General features: G+C 34.8%; 1 protein-coding gene across 3 annotated transcripts in view; it reads right to left on the minus strand.

Annotated features, from left to right (window-relative positions):
- The window catches only part of LOC150087210 (glutathione peroxidase-like), a 76,103-nt gene that overhangs the window by 5,628 nt on the left and 47,750 nt on the right, over window positions 1–22,725 (minus strand). For all 3 annotated transcript variants that reach the window (XM_090371888.1, XM_090371886.1, XM_090371887.1), the window contains exon 6: window positions 12,544–12,628. In XM_090371888.1, coding sequence (XP_090228014.1) covers window positions 12,544–12,628 — 85 coding nt within the window. The remainder of the gene's footprint in view (window positions 1–12,543; window positions 12,629–22,725) is intronic.

The raw sequence follows: 22,725 nt of genomic DNA on the forward strand, positions 1-22,725 counted from the left end.
TGATCAATCTTGCATCCATGTATGCATCAGAGTGCGCACAACTGTATCTATTAAAATTTGTCTCTAATGTCATTATTCCATTGGAATCTGTATATTGCTGATGAAGGGGTCCATACACACCCCTTCCCTAAAAGCTACATTGTTATTAAATATATTACTGGATATATACAATATTAATCTTCTTAAACAATAGAACCCAGTACAACAGGCCTATTTGTATTTATTCTTAATTTACATATTTCAACTTCATTATACTGTATTTTAGCAAGATGTGGTTGGAAAAATACAATGCAGACAGCTGTTTGTCATACTGTCTTCTAGTACATTCTTCCTTTATTATTTTTTTATTAATTACATACTATCAGAGTATCTTTTTTTAATCTTTTTCCTTCCATAGCTATATATAGGCATAGAAATGCAGTTTATCAATACACAATCATGTGTAGTCTCCTGAAGAATTAACTGCTGTATGCATCAATTATTTATACTATGCATCAAAAATTTTATTATAAGTAAATTTTCTCACCTCTTTAGATTTCTCTTATATCAAAAAAAAAATTTTTCCACCCCTTTATTTGATGCATGCTATTTTATTATAATCATTTATTTTTACTTTTCCTTTGTAGTTTCATTTCATCTAATTTAGATTTAATTTCTTAATCAACTGTATCACTTAGATTTTCTCCCCTTCTTTTGTCATCCACCCTTAATACTCCTCTTTCTTTCTATTCTTTCCCTACTAGTTTGGCACCTTGCACTTAATTATTATAGCTTTGCTTTTATATATATATATATATATATATATAATATTAAGGATAATAGAAAATTATTAGAAAAAGTAAATCAATCCAATAATAATACCATCAGGGACCTAAGAAAATGCAAAAAAAAAAAAAAAAAAAAATTCTCTTTTTACCGACAATCTAGATGACTTCAACTGGGGCCAACCACCCAGAATGAAGGCAAAAAACAACATGAGGTTCTCTGTTTCTGTGATGATCAATATATGCTAAGTAATTTAAATCTAAACCAAATATAAACCAGTAAAGGCCAAATATAAATAAATCGAATGATGATAAAAAGTTAAGAAAATTTAGAATTTTTAGACTCAAAGGTAAGAAATAAGTAAAATATAAATGTAAGCATATAAAGGCGATTATACGGTCTAAATAATAAATTTAATCAAAAATATATGACGAATAATTTAAAAGATTTGTGTTTATAATATGTTTCAAATTGCCAAACTTCATAAATATAAAGTCCTCGGATTGCCCTAATAATTTCGGAGAAATAAAAATAAAGAGTGTAGGACAACTTAGAGATATTTTATCACTGGGTTTTAAATTTCAACCTAATCTACCTATTAATAAATCTACCTTTAAAAAATTGTTATATCTAGATTTATTAAAATATTGCATACGATCAGCATACAAATATAACATACCGGTTGAGGCATACCACATGTAGTTATTTACAATGCTTAATATCATATCTACAAATATAATCAATTGAAATTCATACCAGATAATCTATATAATACAAAATTAATAAACAGGCAGCTCAAAGATATACATGAACATTTTGTAATTACTCCCGTTGACAAAGCTACTTGCAATTTATGCAATCATATTATATAGAAATTATAAAAAATGAACTACAGTCTAGCCATACATATAAACAGATAACATCTTCCTCTAATATAATAATCAAAAAATTAATTGCATTGCATAAAAAATTAAAAGTTAAAGTATAATAACCTAAAATATCCGTTTATATATGGCATACCCAAATTTCATAAATCACCTATTGCTTTTAGATTCATAACATCATGTAGAGATAGTTAAGCTAAATTTCCCTTGAAAAATGTTAGAAAAGTTACTTAAAATTATATTAAATAACTTAAATAAAACTATTATAATAAATAATAACTTACTAGATTATAATTGCTATAAAAAATAACAATATTCAACAAATACAAACATTTGACTTTAACAGTCTATTTACGGGCATTAATCTTGATAATTTAAAAGTCGTCCTCCAGAAACTATATTTGGAAAATAAATACGCTATAAAGGTTGATTTAACCTATTGGGATTCTCTAATAAAATTATGCATCTTTAATAATTATGTATATGACAGAACATTGTTATACTTACAAGCGACTGGCACCCCTATGGGAAGTCCAGCATCAAGCATAATCGCAAACCTTTATCTATATTATACAGAAAGAGCATTCCAAGATAACCTACTTATATACAGATACATAGATGATATATGTGTTTTTAATTGTCCACATTTTGTCCAGGATTACAGTAAATTATATCCAATAGAACTTATATTAGAAAAAAACTAATAGTTCCGATATTATAGCAAATTACTTGGATCTTCATATAGAAATATTCCATAATAATAATATAGACATAAACGTATATAATAAAAGAGACGCATTTAATTTCAACGTAGTCAGCCTTACACACTGGAGATCTAATATATCAAAATCAGTGCATGCTAATATAATTTTATTGCAATGTCTAAGGATTGCTTATATCTGCAATAGTAATAAAAATTGTTCAGTGGGATTAACAGCATTGTACGGCAAGTTGATTAATAATAATTTCCCTATCGCTTACCTGAAATATCACTTCAGGAAAGTGATAAGCATAATTAATTTCAAAAATTTGTTTTCTGAACCTATTGTTTCAATATAATTGTCATATTTAGTGACACACACACATATATATACATACACACATAGGATACACTTTGAATTTTTGGTGTCTTACGGCATAGAAAACTTGTACCCACTGGCTTGCAAATTACAGTGTATCTTTTTTTTTTTTTTAAATTATATATATACACATATAGTTAAATTCATTTAAATTTACTTAAGTTCACGGTGAGATAACATGCAAATTCAGCTCAGGGTCCTACTATAGGAACGGATTTGCGATCCTGGTCATACCCGAGCCACAACTTATATCTTGTAATGTCTTTAAACTGTCCTACACTCTTTATTTTTATTTCTCCGAAATTATTAGGGCAATCTGAGAACATAGGAGAAACTATTTCTTATCTATACCACAATTTTTCGCCTTTGTGAAGTTCAGGTTCTATTATTCCTACTCCTTTAGTTTTTCTTCTTACCATCTGCATGTTTCTCTTTGCGTTAACTTAAATTTAATTATTTATTTATTTTTACCGTATCCATCACATAGGGGCACCACATATTATTTTGACGACTATTACATTGTCCTAGATACGGTCAATATGTAGTATGTATTATATATTTAATCTTATTTTAATCATTAAATTACATTCTCTGTCGGGTCAATGATGATTAATATATGCTTACATTTATATTTTACTTATATTTCTTACCTTCGATTCTAAAAATTCTAAATTTTTTTAATTTTTTATCATCATTCGATTTAGATTTAAATTACTTAGCATATATTGATCATCACAGAAACAGAGAACCTCTTGTCGTTTTTTGCCTTCATTCTGGATGGTTGGCCCCAGTTGAAGTCATCTAAATTGTCGGTAAAAAGCGATAAAATTTTTTTTTTTTTGCGTTTTCTTAGGTCCCTGATGGTATTATTATTGGATTGATTTACTTTTTCTAATATCCTTAATATTCTATAGACATTATGGGTGTATTGCATGATTGCTTGCAACTGCATTGATCCATAAATATTAGTTACAGTCGTTTTAACTTTCTTTCCTTTTTATCACTAATATATATATATATATATATATATATATATATATATATATATAAAATAATAAATAAATATCAGCTGTTATACCTGATATTTATAAATATCAGCTGTTATACCTGTTATCCTACTGTTCTGCTTCTTAAACAAGTTGAAAGGCAGTTCGCAGGAACAGTTTTTGTTCAAGAATGGTGCCTTCGGGCAATACGGGGGGTCCAGTAGTGGATCCTCCTGTCTCTCCTCAGTAGTATCCTGTTGGGAGGCAGGGGCCTCTTGCATTTCCCTTGTGTGTTTGTGAGTGGATTTCTCGCTCCGGACTTAGGGACAGCTAGCTTGCAACTCTTTCTTTTAGCGGAGGGAGCTCCCGTGCAGGGGTCCACTGTCTCTTCGCAATTTTTGATGACTGTAATGTCGTCCTTTGAGGTCTGCTGCGATGCAGTTTGGATTTTACCACCTTTTCCTTCCATAATAGGATTATTTCGGATAATCGAGAAGAGTTCGGATTTCCAAGATGGCAGGATGGTTAGCTAGGGTTAGTTTTTGGTGTAGAAAGATACCCGCTACAAGTTTGTAGCCCAATTTGGTGTATTTGAGTGCAATAGTGATGTTGTTATTTGGTTTTTTAGGAGCATTAGCAACTAAGGCCATATTGCGCCAGGGATATGCGGTGGTCATCCCCTGACCTTTCCGCATCCTTTGTATTTGGTGGTCATGGGCTCGAACCCCGGTCTAATCAAGAAGCGTGTGCTATGCACTGTTGCTCCTGCCCACCTGGCTACAGAGGCGCCTTGCACTAGTGTAGATTTGCACTAACCCCCACTGTCACGTGAGGGGGTGGGGAACAGCCAGTCACAAAAAGACCCCTAGAAAGCCGTAACAACATTCTCTAACAGGCAGTAAAGGGTTGGCACACATTCTATGGATATATCTTGAAAGCTTAAACCACTTAAGTTGGCTGTGGTGAGTGAGTGAAAATCTGAAGCGATCTCCAACCAATATGGCGACACTATTGTTTAATACATGTGGTCGGAAATCTTGTCTATTTTGGAAACAAAATTCATTGGTAAACAACTATCACAAATTATATAGATCACTGCTACACAGAATGGGATGATGTTCAAAATTTGTAGATCCATTGTTTTTAGCTATTAAAATAGCTCTTGAATTTAATGAAACACCTAAATGCTATCATAAACAATCGCTATGGCAACCATATAATGGCCACCATAGAGTCTGTATACAGATGCTATATCTAAAATTTCAAACATAAATCTCTGAAATTGTCCTCCTTGCTCAGTTCTTCCTGTCAGTATCTTTGGCAATTGTTGAAACAAAGTATATCCATGTTTAAAAAATTTAAAAAACATTTTCACTTCAGGAACTACACAAAGCCCACACACTTTAAGTGTGGGGAAAGTGACATTGTTGGTGGGTCCTGAAAATGCTGATATACGAGTGCAAAGAAGCCCAGAAAGGTAGCAACTTTTGCAAATCTCGTTGCATATCAGCATACCTTGATTATTGTCATTCACTAGCCTTCCAACTTTGGTATCATCTTGTATCATCTGCAAACTTACACAGTGACACACTGACTGCCAAGCTAGTTTAAGAAAAAAAAAAAATCCCTCAGGGCCACAAAATATTTAGTAAATAATTTAATTAGTAATTCTAAAATAAATATTGTAATGTCAGTGTTATGCTGGTTTTTCGCTTAAAAAAAAAAAAAAAAAAAAAAAAATATATATATATATATATATATATATAAAAAAGTATTGTGTGTGTGTGTGTGTGTGTGTGTGGCAGACAGCCCAGTAGATTATTTTTTGAGACACCATGTTGGCCACATACGTGTGACACTATATGGCATACACATGAAGGTCGTTTGTGATTAGTTTATTGCACACGCTGTAATAAAACTAATAAGGATAAAATAAACTCAAACTTCGCAATAAGTTTGTCAGTATTGTTAGAGATTTTGTGAAAAGTTCGTTAGTGCACTGTATTATCCCATTATTATTGGGTTGTTTCTCTGTAAGTTTGTACAAGTATGTTGTTAAAAAAAAAAAAAAAAAACCCTAAAAAGCAATGGTTAAAAAAAATTACTGAAAGAAGAGGAACTGAGAGAAATTGTTGAAAATCTCAGTAGTTCTGAAGATGAAAAAGATTGACTGATGATTTGGTAAAAGATATTTCTTCAAATGAAGGAGATACTGAAATATCAGAAAATATTGAAGAAGTGCTTCAAGATTAGATGGCAGAAGAAAACACCGATGAGCAATTTGAAAAGACCGAAGAACCTGAGATTGAAGTGACTGAAACATATGAAGTTATTGAATGGACTGAATATGAAGGGTGCCAAAAAGATTTGATTTTACAGGCAAATCAGGACTGGAAATAAGACTTATCAGGAAACATTACTCATCTTGAGGCATTTTCATTATTTTTTTGATGAAGAAGTAATAAATCTTATTGTAACATAAACAAACAGATAAGTCGAACAGAAAATTCAGAGTACCCGAGCTTTGCGGCACAGTCGTCTAAAAAAGTGGGTTCTAACAATTGCTGATGAGATGGGAAAGCTTTTCGGGCTTCTTATGTGGATGGGACTAGTAAATTTTGGGGAGTATCGCATCTTACTGGTCAACCAAACCCATCTATAAAAATAACTTAGTAACAAAAATGTCTCGCAACAGATTTGAATTGTTGTTGCGCCTCATTCACTTTTCAGACGATGGAACTGCTATTCCAGGGGACAGGCTCAGTAAGATACAACACCTGATAGCTGTTTTGCAGCTGAAATACCAGAAAATTTTCCCCAGCCAAGATTATGTCATTGATATGGAATCAAGCTGTTCAAGTTACGTTCCACTGAAGGATATACCTAGTCGAGCAAGATCTATTCAGGTAAATCTGAAAATTATATAAAATCCGTAGGTTTAGCTGCAAAAGGTCTGAAGAGTTAATGCAAGGACTTCTAAATGAAGGTCGCACCTTGTACATAGACAATTTTTATACCAGCTACCATTTGGCATTATCGTTTCTTCATTAATAAAAAAAAAAAAAAAAAAAACCTCACATTATTTGTACATTACAAGCCAGTAAAAAATTTGTGCCCAAAGAAGTAATGAACTCAAAGCTAAATAAAGGGGAGATGATTGCCAAGGGAAAAAAAAAAAAAAAATGGAATTATTGTTCTAAAGTGATGAGATGCGAGACTACTAACAATAAAGAATGCCCCAGAAACAATGCCGTTGATGGACCCTCCACCAGAAAAAGGAAGACAAAACGATGACAAACAAAAGCCACTTCCTATTTTAGCATATAATAAGGGAAAAGCAGGCATTGATCTGTCCGATCAAATAGGTTCGTATGTCACAATGCTAAGAAAGGAGGTAAAGTGGTACTGGAAATTAGCGATAGAATATATACTTGGGATATCAGCTGTCAATCCATATGTGGTATACAAGAGTACCATGCTGTTATTATTTGGTTTTTAAGAGCATTAGCAACTAAGGCCATATTGCTCCGGGATATGCGGTGGTCATTCCCTGACCTTTCTGCATCCTCCGTATTTGGTGGTGACAGGCTCGAAGCCCGGTCTAATCAAGAAGCGTGTGCTACAACACTGCTGCTCCTTTCCACCCGGCTACACAGGCGCCGAGTGCCATGCGAAAAGAAATAAAAATAAGCTTTCAGGAAGAGGTAGTTATGGATTTGCTAAATATAGAACAGAAAGAGAAATGTGAAAAGCCAAAATATGGTAACACTTATATACTAATGACAAAATTTGACTCAAACAATAGGAAAGTCAGAAGAATGTGTTTTTTGTTACGAAAAATTGAAAGTCTGAAGGAAGATCAGTTGCTAGCAGAAAGGGAAAAAGAGAGTTTCAACATATTGCCAGACTGTATTCTTCAGTCTTTCATGTGTTTGGACAACGCTATAAATCTTCATAATTTTGTAATTATAAAAATTGATAACAATAAAGAATTTTTAAATAATGACCAGTTACTTGCTTATTTTTTCTCATAATGCCATGCAAATTTCATCATATGTATCACTGGAGACCATGCTTTTCAAAAATAATGTAAATTCCCAACAATCGTCAGCATTATACAACCGATGCAGCTCCCACTGAAACAGTGAGTTTCGGCAATATACGGCAGTCAATGTGTTAAACTGAATGTCTTCAGTATCATCGTTAATGAATGTTGAAAACAACAATGGGCCCAGCACTGAACCCTGGAGACCTCCAACTACTAACATTAGTCCAAGATATCACTTAGTGATAACCACTGTTTTCTTCCACTCAACTATCTCTTTATGCATAACAGTAACTTATCATTAATGTCACACTGCTCTAATTTGTACAGTAGTTTTATGTGCAACAGTATCGAATTATGTTTCAGATTAGCTGATTATGTTATTAATTCACTTTAAAACAATTATTGTTGTCTCATTTAATTTGCAATTTCCTCATGTAAGAAAAACGTCACAAATAAAAAAACTCATACATTATTTGAGAATTTTGTTCTGCAATGAAGAGCAAAATTATAACGTGGGCTTTTCACATAAAAGGGTATGCATTTAGTTCTACTATGACAGCTGGTGGACTGTGAGCCCAAATGAATGTTCTGTATACTGCAAGATGAAAAGGGCCTTAACTGGTATTACTAGTGAACAGCTTATCACATCCTAAATCTATGAGGAGTTTAGGCTATTTCTTTTCACCATTCACCGGATAATGAAAATCCTCCAAGGTAAAAAAAAAAAAAGGTAAAGTGTAGCCATTATCAACCCACTGCAGGATGGAAGCCTCCTCAACAATTCATGCTGAGGGAAATGGACCATAATCTGCCACGCTGGTCCAGTGCGGGTTGGCAGATCGACCGTATTCAGCAGTCAGGGGCTTGAACCCCGGTCTACTCAAAGAGCGTATGCTACTGTACTCCCACTCCTGACCACTCGGCTACGGAGGCCGTGACTAACTGCTAAAAATGCAAGTTTTCCAAATGTGTTGGCTCACGAGAGTGAACAAGTTTCTTTATGGAATTCAACTTCAGTAAAAATGAAAGCTTCATATATAAATGCTTTTAATACTAATTTGTTCTTATTTCAATTGTATTTTTCAACATTACAGTGAAATTGTCAAAAATCAAGTGAAAAGAAAACCTAGCTTTTTTTTAATGCAGAGGAAGAAATCTGTGATGTGCAGGGCAAGGTTTCTTAAAATAGGTGGTGGAATGAGGTATGCTATCATTGGCAAAACTAAGGACAGAATTTCTAGTGAGTAGAAGAAAAGCATTAATTTACAAGATGGGAAAATAGCAAAAGAAAGAAATGAACCTTGGGACACACCAAGGTTCAGATCTTTCTTTTACTCTTGTAAATTAATGGAGATGCTAGAAGACAGTTGATTAACATCACCCTACAGCAAGCAGTCAAAGAGAAAGACCAGATAAATACCCAATTGCAAAAAATCAGCAGTCCATAAGATGAGCCTGTTTAGACTTATGTCAAATATGATCAAAAGACTTAGAAAAATCAAGATTAACTACTTGTTTCAAATTTTTGCCACTGAATTTCTAAAAAAAAAAAAAAAAAAAGTAATAGAAGCCAATATATCACTAGTGAATAGACGCTAATGGAATTTGTATTGCTAATCATGTTAGATGAAAGGTTGAAAGAGTTCAAGAGTTGGTATTATCTGATGATAATTGAAAGGGATTGATATGTTACCCATCTTAGAACTATCTGAATATGACCAAATTTCAAAGCAGAAAGAAAAAAACACTAGTGAAATAAGATAAGAAAGTGTAAAAAGACAGGAGCACAGTTTTGAGAACAAGTGGAGATATACCATTAGTACCTGGAACTTTATTGGCATGAAGACAAATTCTTCAGAATTCTTCTAATGTCCTTCTGTCACAAGACCACAGGAGGCAATGAGTGGAGTGTACTTTGGTATGGCAGGAAGTGATTTATCAACATTGTTGATACATAAAACAGATTTTGGATTGATGAATAACTGTTTTACAGTTCTTGCAGCATTTAGTGTAGGCAGAAAATGAAGACAAAGACATCTGGATACAAGCCAACTATGATCGGCTACATTTTTTTTTTTTTTTTTTTTTTTTTATCTTGAACAGCCATATCACATTTTTTGGAAAACCAAGGCTTAAATAAAGAATGAGATGTTAGGGCAGAATAAAGGATTTCATCTCTACAAGAATAATTTCACTGACACAATTAGAAGGATGACATTAAGTTGGATATGGCAGAAAGAGAGAGAGACAGAGAAGAGATTGTCACAAAGCTGTGATGCAAGGTATCTAGAGGACTACTAACACTGAGCATTACTTTGAAAGACTGCTGGTGATGAAAAAAAAAAAAACCCAAGAGTATTGAGTGTGATTAGGACTGTTTAGCATCATGGTAGATATATGAACAAGCTGTTTGAGAGCATCAGGATTGTAAAAGGCTCAGCAATTTGATCAGATGGGTCTGTATAACTAGAACACTGAAGCCAGCTGGAGTTGTGGTGAACATTAAAAATCACCAAGGAAGATTACCTCCCTGTCAGAAAAGTGAGGCTGGAGAAAGCAGGCTTTCAAAGAAAGGAAGTCAAAAAGTTCCCAGTGATTAATACAGAGATTTTAAATCAGAGGAGGTTGTCAATTAGAAAGCCTCTAACAAGAAATATCAGAATGGACATATGTGCAGGTACCAGCTTTGCAGCAAAAAGAATGAGCAAATAATTAGGGCAAGTGAGATGAACAGTGATCGAGGTAACTGATCAACAGATTCAGTCAGATAAAAAAACACAAGTAGGGCTTAACACACAAGTGGAAATGAATAAGGAAGGGGGTTTTTTGGAGTGCTTTAGATCTTTTCACTAATAAGTTAGTTCTATTAGTTTGATTATTCTTGATACAGTCAGTGGATAAATTAAAAAAGTGAGGTGGGATTTTGCACAAATTAATAAAAGTTTTGGATATGATGTACATACACAGCAATATATACTCAGCTTGATGACAAGATGTGGCCTCAACCAATACAGTCTTCCTCCAGTCACTAGCTGGCAGAGTAGAGGCAGTGAGATTGTACACTAGCTGATTCAAATGCATTTTATAAAGTTACTAAGATGTTCTGTCTGATGGACTACCTAGTGGTCAGCCAGCAAAACTTGTTTTAGAGTTGTACTCTCAAAATGTAAGGAATATTGAATCTTGTTATAATGCTCATAACCTCAAAGACATCAGTCATACTGAATGATAGAAGAGGCAGGGGCTGCCAGAACTTTGTTCCAGAGACTAAACACGAGTCATCTACCAACTGGTACTGACTGGTGACTCAGAGGAGGCAGCATCCCCCTGTGTTGTGGATATAACACCCCAACCCCTCCTCAGCCAGGGTGGTCACCTCTGGTATACTAGCTTCAGCATTTCAGACCATACATGGGGGGAGGGGGGTTATATCCAAGGCTATTAACAATCCCACTATCTTGAAGGAGATTTGGTTGGCAGAGAACATTAGACTTTGCCAAACCTCAGCCCATGTGACTTGCAAATATTTTCAACATTTCACTCCCAGGTAGCAAAGCACTAAGGGTCATACCTAGAAAAATGTCTGCAACAAGCATCAGGGACCCAAAATTGAATTTATTCAATTTTGGCTTTTGTATGCCCAAATCAGACAACTGACACTAATCTGTGTGATTTTCTCCTCTGTTCTCACTGCAGTTTTTTAATATCATCTATTATAAATTGACCTATAGAGATAACAGTGCATGCTGGAATTATGAAAGTTTGAAATTTTGTACTAATTCAGGGGTGAATATTAATTATCCTTATGCAGAAGGTCAGTTTCAATGATCATGGGCCAAAGATTTTTGCAACTCATAACTTATTTTATTTATAACCATCCACTCAATCAACTTATCTTTCAAAATAAGATTAGGGGGTTGGGAGGGGGGGGATTACTTTTGAAGAAAAATGACAGGAAATAATCCCAATAAAACCTGCTAAAATATGCAGGTCAGCTGATTTAAGTTTTTGTGCAAAGCATTAACAGTCACCATCTTTCTATTTGTACAGGAACTACTGAAAGTGATAAATTGGCATATTTTAACATGTGAACCACTGAAACCCTCTGGAGATTGCAGCTAGACAATTTTTTTCTAGCTAAGGCTATTATTTCGCCTAGCCCAGCTGGTTCAAGATAAAAGTGCTCTAGCTTTATCCACAGCTACCTCCACAAGTTTTGCTGGTTTGATCAAGTACAGATTTGATATTTTCTACTTTATCAAATTTCTGGAAAACTAGTCAACTGTCAGAAACCTGGACTTTGATGACAAGCACGATTTAGATTACACCCCCAAAGTTTCTAGTAACTAAGTTATCAAGATTAATTCAATAACAAAGTTATGATACTATGAAGTAAGTTGCTAACACAGAAGCTTTACTAGTGAATTAGTACTGACAAGTTACCATTTAATGGCAATCTTTTAAGGCCACTATTATAAAATCTATTGATTGGATTTTATAAATAGCTTATATGTTATAGCTGAACTACATAATTCAGTGGCTGTTCATCTGAAATGCTTCTCTGCTGGAAGATCCAGTCCTTATAAGCATTGGGCAACTTTGGATATCCTGTTCACAAGACAATAGTAAGAGAAGAAATGGCTGAAATGACATCTTTAAGACAATTATTTAACAATTGTAATGGCACAAAATTAGTAAATTCCCAGAAGGGAGGGAGAAACAAGAATGACTAACAAGGGGGGGAAATATATATATATGTGTGAAAAATTAATAATACATACATTTGGATCTACATTTGGTCCATATCGCTTGACAGGATTTCCTTTTTTATCAACCAAAAATTTTGTGAAGTTCCACTTGATAAAACTGATGGAATACAAACAATCAAGGCTAAGAATCAATTTCAAACATATTTAAGCAATAAAATAAGAAATTACACCTTTCCCATAATACATATCAATCCAGCTTTAAGTATGTGCACAAGGACTTATGATTACATAAATTTGCATAATGACAGGCCAGTAATTTTACGAGCAAGACAAAGCTGAAATGATATTTTAATATCAGGTATATCTTTTAATGCAAGTAGTCTCCAAAAACCTAAGAATCAGTGTGCATATAATGATGTTATGTGCTGATGATATTACTCTATATGGGATAGAGATGTGAATTATTTGAAACAATTATCCAAACCAATCAAGGGAAAACAGGATGATAGTGTCACATATGTTGTGCATTTAATTAGTTTATTTTAATGTAAATATATATATATATGTATATATATATATATATATATATATATATATATATAGTTAATGGAGAAGACCATTAGCTATATTTACTTTCTTTCATTCAGTAGCATCAGAACCAAAAACCAAAATAAATTTTCTCTAAAGACCAGTGCACAACTTGTTTTGAAGTAGGAAATATAACAAATATAACAAATGACATATCTGCAATTTGTTATATTTTTCCAAGCTCAATGGTGACCTGAACAGATCAAAAATCAAGAATGGATCCTGTTGACAGTAATACATTTGTGGGTATCAGAAATAACTTCAAATGAAAGCAATGAATAGACCACACATTATACCACTTGGCCATGGCAGGGGTGGCCAACTTAATTTGTGACGCAATCTACTTTTTTGCTTCAAAATGTGCCACGATCTTCAATCTCAAAAATTTCATTGCACAAGGTTAAAAAAGTTAATGAATGCATATTGAAAAATATTTATAAATTTTAAAATTCAGAATTCTTATTTTAAATTCATATGTATTTAAAATTTTAATTTATCAAAGTTTGTGTCTTAATGTCATTTGCAAAGCTGTCAAAAATCGGGGATATATTGTGATAAGGCCAACCGTAAAGAATCTTCTTTATGCAAGTCCGTAAGAGCACAGTGATTTTTCATCTTTGATTGTTTCAAATACAAAAAGGGCAATTAGCATTAGCAAGGGCACATGATACAAGAAAGCAAGCTTATATAGCATCAGTCGAGAGAGAAAAAAAAAAAAAAAAAAACCCTCTTATTTCACCCATCCCCTCAATCCAAATGTTTGTCAAGTTCTGCCTTGAATCTATTTAAGCTATCCACTTCTATGATAGATGGAAGTTTGTTCCACCAATCAACCACCCGCTGGCTAAAGGCAAACTTCCGCACATATATCCTACAACCGTCTTTCCTCAATTTGAATTTATGCCCTCTCAGGTGATTATTCTGAGCAAGAGGAAGAATCCCATCAACACTGAGCATGCTCAAACCATTCAAGGCTTTATACACCTCAATCAGATCAACTCGCAGGTGCCTAGTCTCCAGACAACGTAATTTACAAAACTTAAGCTTTTCTTCATAAGAGCAACCCTTTGTTCTGTTCACTAATCTTGTTGTCCTTCTCTGTACTCTTTAACAGCTCTACACCCTTCTTAAAATGAGGCCTCCAGACATGTACTCAAGGTGTGGCCTGACCACTAGCTTATACAAGGGAATAATCACCTCCTTATCCCTGCTGGAAAAATTCCTGTATATCATTGACAAGACACCATGAGCTACTCTTGCAGACCGTCTGCACTGCTCAGAAAACTTTATATCTGCCTGCACAATTACCCCCAGGTCATTCTCTACCATTGTCAGTGTGGTACCACAGAGTTGACACGTTACTCTCGGATTACTGCTTCCCATATGTAGTACTTTACATTTGTCAATGTTAAACTTCATTTGCCACCTCTCAGCCCATCTGCTCAACTTTTCTAGATCCTGTTGCAGCAGTGTACTGTCATTATGTCATTAACAACCCTGCCAACCTTCGTATCGTCTGCAAACTTGGACATTAAAGCCTGATATACCATCATCAATATCATTTATAAATACAGAAAACAACAATGGACCCAACACTGAACCCTGAGGGACTCCACTAATAACTTGAGTCCACAAAGAGCAGTGTCCATTGATTACCACTCTGTCTTCTCCCACTCAATCATCCCTTTATCCATAGCAGCGATTTGCCTCCAATGCTACACTGCTCCAATTTGTGCAGCAGTCTTCCATGTGCAACAGTACCAAAGGCCTTTCTAAGATCTAAATATATGATATCAAAGTTATTCTTTGCATCCAGTTCCTTTGTGACTAAATCATAGTATCCAATCAAATTAGTCAGACAAGACTTCCCCTTAACAAACCCATGCTGTGTCCGAGCTATAACTGAAGTCTTGTCTAGATGATCCCGCAATGCTTCTATAACCAGTGCCTCCATTAAATTCCCTGGAACAGAAGTTAAACTAACAGGTCTGTAATTCCCTTTGATCCTCCTTTGTGAATTAGGGTCAACATTTGCACATCTCCAGTCCATGGGTACCTCCCCTGATTCCAGGGAAGCTCTCATAATTATGGCTAAGGTTTTGCTTACTTCCTTTGCCACCTCTTTTAATATAACTGGATAGATTCCATCAACCCCAGGTGCCTTTCTTATGTTTATCGTCAACAATTTATCCTCCACTTTACTCTCAGTTATTACAAGATTATCGAGCTTACTGCCAGAGTTGAATACACTTCTGGCATTCCCCTCCCTGAATAACTCCTCATGTGTGAATGTAGATAAAAAATATTCGTTTAGTTTGTTAGCTATCTGAGCAGAATCATCACAGTTGAACCATCGATATCAAGTAGACCAATCTGATTCACCCCCTTACTTCTAGAGCTTATATAAGTAAAGAACTCTTCACTGTTTTTCTTCGCATCCTTTGCCAAAGATTTCTCTTTACATTTGGGTACTTTTCTGCTGTGAAAATCTGCTGTATACCAATGGAAACAGTGAAAGGAGTGAAGGTGGAGTTGGGTTTCTGGTCCATAAAGAGTTAAAAAACAACATTTTGGAATTCAAAAGTAATCACCAAGGGTGTCAAGACTAATACTGAAGATTTCTAAGAGGTACAAACTAAAGGTTATAATGATTTATGCACCGACATCGAGCCATGATGATGAAGACAAAGAAATGTACACCAAAACTGAGTCTTCTAGATGAGCAGAAAACCCACTACACTATTATTATGGGGGACTTCAATGCTAAGGTTGGAAAAAGACAAAACAGCATAGAAAGGGGAACTATAGGAAATTTGGGAATTGGTGAAAGAAACGAAAGAGGCAAAAGACTTGTGGAATTTGCAAAATCTCAAGGATTGTCAGTAATGAACATTTTTTCAAGAAAAGGGTGAACAGAAAGTGGACATGGAAGAGTCCAAATGGATTAACAACAAAAGAAATCTACTTCATCCTCACTAACAGAAGATATATTGTGAATGACGTTACCATCCTGAATAAGGTAAATGTTGGAAGTGATCAGAGAATGGTACGACGTACACTTGACATAGATATAAAAAGGAAATGAAAAAACTGACTTGAGTAAATAATACAAAGGTCTTTGAGATAACAGAAGAGGAGAAAAAGTAGTATGTACTGGAACTTAAGAACAAGTGTGAGCTTCTGCAGACAGCTCAGGACCAAGATTTCGACGGGGAATATTACAACTTTCTGAAAGTGATAAAGCCCAAGAAACCTATAGGAAAAAAGAAATCCAAAGAAGAAAAAATTAGTCAAGAAACACTTGTTATGATGAACCAAAGGCAACATATGAAGAACAAGATAAACACTGACAAGGAAAAAATTGAGTATACTGAGTTATGCAAAGCCATTAGAAAGAGACTCAGAGAGGACATAAGGAGATTTAACACAAGAAATGTAGAACAAGCATTAAAGGAAAACAAAGGACTTAAATCAGCAGCCATGAGCAATAATACAGAAAGACAAATGATACTGAAACTGAAGAATAGCAATGGTGTACTTATAAATAGCAGAGAAGGCATAATTCAAATAGAAGAAGACTACTATAGAAAATTATACAAGGAGCAAGGGAATGATGCCAGCAGTGGGAAAGATGGATTGCAAATTAAATACCACAAACACTATATTCTTCCTGATGAGGTAGAACATGCATTGAAGAAAATGAAGAATCAGAAAGCCCCGGGGGAAGATGAAGTTACTGTAGAGTTGTTAAAATTGGGAGGAAGAGACAACACAAAAACTGGCAAGGCTCTTCACAGTGCATTAGAAAAGGTGTGACGCCTAAGCAGTGGAATAATGCAATCAGTTTTGCTGCATAAGAAAGGAGATAAATCAGAAATTGGAAATTATAGACCAATTAGCTTGTTATCCCACATCTACAAATTGTTCACAAGGGTCATTACTAACAGATTAGAAAGAATACTTGATGAGAATCAACCGAAAGAGCAAGCTGGCTTTAGGACAGGATTCTCAACTATGGATCACCTTCACGTAATATCACAGCTACTGGAGAAAGCAAATGAATATAAAACACCATTATGCCTGGCATTTGTGGATTATGAAAAGGCATTTGACTCCATACAGCATGAGGCAATGTTTCGGGCACTGGAAAGACAAGGCATAGATACCCGACATATTATGATTTTTAAGAAAATATGAGAATGCTACCTTCTTTATTAGACTAGACAAAGACAGTAGGAAATTTAAAATCGAAAAAGTTAGACAAGGAGATACAATATCTCCGAAGCTGTTTACTGCTGCCCTTGAGGAAGCTTTCAGAAGATTAGACTGGTCACAGAAAGAAGTCAACGTGAACGGAGAGTACCTAAACCATTTATGATTCGCAGATGACACTGTGGTAATAAGCCACAATCCCAAAGAATTAGAGGAAAATCTTAATCAGTTATGCACAGTTAGTAAGGATTTTGGACTAAAGATGAATATGGCTAAAACAAAAGTAATGATGAACAAGTATGTCACAGAAAGGGAAATAATGATTGAAGGAGCAGTAATTGAAAAGGTGGAGTCATACTTATCTGGGACAAGTTATTAGCTGTAATAATGATAAATGGCTGAAGTCAAGAGAAGAATAAATTTTGGATGGATAGCATTCAGGAAATATAGTCACATACTGAAGAGCAATATCCCAGTTTGTCTGAAACGTATAATAATGAACCAATGTATACTCCCACCATGAGTTATGGAAGTGAAACAGGCACTCACCAAAAGAATGGAAGAAGCTGAGAACTACACAGCAAAGAATGGAATGAATTATATTGGTATTCAGACTGTTAGATAAGAAGAGAAACACATGGATTAGGCAGCAAACTCAAGTAAAGGACATTCTTATCATAACTAAACTAAAATGGTCTTGGGCAGGACACATAGCTCGAAGATATGATGGACTAAGAAAAAAATAATGGTACCCAAGAGGAGCTAGAAGAAAACCTGGAAGACAAAGGCTGAGATGGATAGATGGAATTCATGAGTTTGTGGGTAGTAAATGGATGGCCAGTGCTCAAAACAGAAGAAACTGGAAAGTTGCTGGAGAGGCCTTCATCCTGCAGTGGATTGAAAATGGCTGATGACTTTTCTTGGCAAACATATTTCCAAAACTTTTTCTGATGATCTCGCTTTTAGGAAAATATTGTTTCGCAATATAATAATTTCATTTTCAAGTAATATTTCCTCCGTGTGAAAACTCAGCGATTTTTTCTGCAATTTGTTTTGTATCTAAGTCAACATTAAATGGATAAGAAATATATTGAACAATGTCTTCAATTGTTTTAAAATCACCAAATCTGGTTTCAAAATCATCCACAACATTCTCAATTTCAGGAACATATTTCTCACTATTAAATTCAAAGACAGGATATTTTTGCGAATGATCTTGCATATTTGCAAAATGGTCGAATTTTTTTTTTTCTTTGAGATCCTTAGCCATTGCCAAAAATTAATATTTATATGCAGAAATACTACTAATCATGTCGCCCACATTTATTTTTTCCTTGTAATTCCAAATTCAGATCACTTAATTTACTCGTAAAATCTGCTAAAAAAGCCAGATCAAACAACCACTCCATATCTTGTAGCTGCTGATAATCATCTCCTCCTTGATCAACAAATCTTTTAATCTCTGTAGAAACTTACTCCAACTCAGCCACCTCACATCTGTGTGTCATATTAGATCTGGTTCATTTTCATAGAGTTGCATTTTGAAAAGGTTCCTTTGAAGAGATTGTCCTCTGATGGAATTCAAGATTTTGAAAGCTATGTCCATAACACTTTTAGTATTTAATCTTTTGCTAGCTAACACTTGATGGACGATACAGTGGTAACTCAAAAATCTGGGAATTCGTCATCCATTTGGCACAATGCGATGAATCTGTTAAGATGCCCTGTCATTGCTTTAGCTTCATCTGTTGTTACATCTAGACAAGACTGCAGCAATAATTCAGACACAGCATGGGTTTGTTAAGGGAAAGTCTTGTCTGACAAATTTGATAGGATATTATGATGTGGTTACAAAGGAACTGGATGCAAAAAATAATTTTGATATCGTATATTTGGATTTCAGGAAAGCTTTTGACACTGTTGCGCATGGAAGACTATTGTACAAATTGGAGCAGAATGGTATTAAGGGTAAGTTGCTACAATGGATAAAAGGATGGTTAAGTGGGAGAAGACAGAGGGTGGTAATCAATGGGTGCTGCTCTTCTTGGACTAATGTTATTAGTGGAGTCCCACAGGGTTCGGTGTTGGGTCCACTGTTGTTTTGTATATTTATCAATGATATTGATGAAGGTATATCAGGCTTAGTGTCAAAGTTTGCAGATGATACAAAGGTTGGCAGGGATGTTAATGACAGTAATGGCAGTGTGCTACTGCAACAGGATCTAGATAATTTGGGCAGATGGGCTAAGAAGTGGCAACTGAAGTTTAACCTTGACAAATGCAAAGTACTGCATATGGGTAGAAATAACCCCAGAGAAACGTACCAACTGTGTGGTACTACACTTAAGGTGGTAGAAAATGAAAAAGACCTGGGAGTAATTGTGCAGGCAGATATGAAGTTTTCTGAGCAATGTAGACAGGCTGCGAGGGCAGGTCATGGGGTTTTGTCAATGATATATAGGAATTTTGCTAGCAGGGAAAAGGAGGTGATTATCCCTCTGTATAAGGCAATGGTCAGGCCATGCCTTGAGTACTGCGTACAGGTCTGGAGGCCTCATTTTAGGAAGGATGTAGATTTACTTGAGCGTGTACAGAGAAGGGCAACAAGATTGGCAAGGGGAATGAAGGGATCCTCTTATCAAGAGAGGCTTAAGTTCTGCAAATTGCAGTAGCCGGAGACTAGGCACCTGCGCGGTGATCTGATTGAGGTGTATAAGGCCTTGAATGGGTTCAGCACGCTGAATTCTGATGGGATCCTTCCACTTGTTCAGATTACGAACCTAAAGGGGCATAAATTCAAATTAAGAAAAGACAGATGTAGATTAGATGTGCGGAAATTTGCCTTTAGCCAGCGGGTGGAAGTTGATAGGTTGAATAAATTTAAGGAGGAACTGGACAGGCATTTGGAGAGAATGGTGTGATTTTTTTTTTTTTTGGCTGATGCTGCATAAGCTCATAACATTTGCTTTCTTGCATCACATGCCAGTACTACTACTACTGATACGAGCTTAAATAGTGGTAATTTAATTTTTTTTCAATAAAATGTTTGAATGAGAAAGATATCAAGACCTCTAGTTCTTTCTTTTAACGAAACCATACCCAGAAGTTCTTTGCTTGTGGCAGAATCATCAAAAACCATACGAATAAAAACGTGCAACTGAGCTGTATCACTGATATCTGTAGATTCATCCAGTTGTAAAGAAAAAGACAATTAGCAATATCAGCAAGCAATTGTTCACTGACATTTATACTCATTTTTTCGATGCGTCACATCACAGTATTTCGAGATAATTGCAGATCTTGAGGGGCACTTTTAATTTCATTTTTGTCCTTAAAATTTTCAAAAAGAGAATCTTATTTCTAAAAATGCGTCTTTGATGTATTGACCATCAGAAAATGATTTGCATTTTTTTGCAAGATTACTCACTTTAAATGATGCTACAGTTACTGCTTTAGATTTTAAATTAGGTGTCATGAAGAAATTTTGTTGCACGAATAATCTGGATTTAAGGTCTAATTTATTTTTTCTAAGGTCACTATTCGGCAGAAAATCCGATTGGTATTTACCATGGAGTGCTTTGAAGTGCCTTTCTGAATTTCCTTTTTTGGGTATAGTCATGGAAGCATTGCAAATCAAACAGCAACAGTTTTCTTTCATCATTACAAAAAACTATTCTAGTTCCTACTCTTGATAAAAATAATACGTTTTACTCTTTTTCGTAGTATTCATTTTAAATCAAAAAAGGTATTAAATTAACATAAGTACTGTCCAGTTATTAAATCAGCAAAAGCAATGCTTACCGATTAAAGCACTTTAAGTTGCGCGAACCGGAAAAATATTCCGTCTGAACAGCTAACGTAGGATAATTGATGAAGAGGATTCCCAAATGAGGAAGTTGTTTCCAAAATAACCGGAAAAACACACCACCATTTATTGCTCTGTTTGGTTATATCCTTATAAGAATCAGTTTTGAATGCTTTTGATATTTCTCTAAAGCTATTTCTGGAGGTCACAACCATAAAACAATATGTACTTTCCGGTTTACTGGGCTTTTCTGTTAGTGCAATCTAATTATAAATGGGTAGTAAACTCAATCTTATTGCATTTGTAATAATACCTACAGCTGGAATTCTGTGGGATTTTACGTTATTATGGTGAAATGTGTTTCGCCTTCAATGAAATCTTCAATCATGCAAAATAAATAAATAAATAAAAAAAATAAATAAATTTAAAATCTGCTCTTCATTCCTATTTTTGAAGCTTCGTAAAAAAATAACATGCAGGTAGAGAAACCAGCTGCGCAACATAAAATTTTGGTAGTATACCTGACCACGCAAATCGAGGGATGACTGTATATTTAAAATTAGTTGTAATCGACCGAAATTAAAGCTACAATCAACTCTTTTGCCACCCCTGGGCTGAGGCATTGGCTATGGCTAATAGTTCCCAAGCTGCTTCACTACAGACCACTAAATTAACCCAAACGATAAAGTACTAGATTTTTAAATGTAGTAATTTCTTCCAGTTTAAGTTAATGAGCCACAATTTATTTATGGAAAGGGAATAGTATTTATTAACCTTTGTAATTCGGTTAACATGAAATTTGGATATCGACAAGAACATTTTTTTATGAGAATTCTGGTGGCTTGTGGAAATTACTATAATACATGGATTTTGTTAATAGCTTATGTTTAGGGGTGTCAGAAATGAGCTCAACTGTAGTTAATAAATAGACACCATATTGGACTACTAATGTATTCTTAATATTGTCTGTTGCAGGCAAATCTGCACGTTGTAAGGACTGATAAACCCAAAATAATTGAATGAAAACCCAACTCCATCCTCCTGAGATCAGATAATTATTGCCCTAACTGAAGAATTAAGGATTCTTCAATTAGGGCTATAAGAATTCTTCCCCACCACAGAATACTGTTCATGAAGTATCCACAAACCTCTCAAACTCCTATACTATTCAGAAAATAAAGTGCCAGTTAAACTAATGATTCCTCTCTTACAAACTTACTCTATTTCCCTCTCCTTTCTGCTCATTTACAGCAAAAACTCCAAAGTCAAGAAATTTACAGTAATGCTTGTCAGGATCACCCACCAGAATTAGGGCCTAAATAGTAGGTCCCTTTCCATATTTTACAAGACAATGTATGTCCCCAATTTCACTTAAGCAGCCAGTTTGATTCAGGAGAGCTGCCTTGAAGACCATACAGACCCAACTACAGTCTATTCAAAGATGCTTCTTACTCATACTTCATTCCTGCTGAACAGGATCTACTTCAGTCCTTCAAACTCTGGCTGGTAACAACACCATTGGTTTTACCATTGATTTACAAAGGACTAACCTACTTTATCCATTAGGGATTCCTGCTACTGCTCAGGATTTCACCATTAATATAAACACTGATAGCAAATCTGAAAAACTTAGGTGCTAGAACTATTTT

The sequence above is a fragment of the Mastigoproctus giganteus genome, chromosome 4 (assembly GCF_048544385.1).
Source record: "Mastigoproctus giganteus isolate SK-2022 chromosome 4, ASM4854438v1, whole genome shotgun sequence".
Lineage (NCBI taxonomy): Eukaryota > Metazoa > Arthropoda > Arachnida > Uropygi > Thelyphonidae > Mastigoproctus > Mastigoproctus giganteus.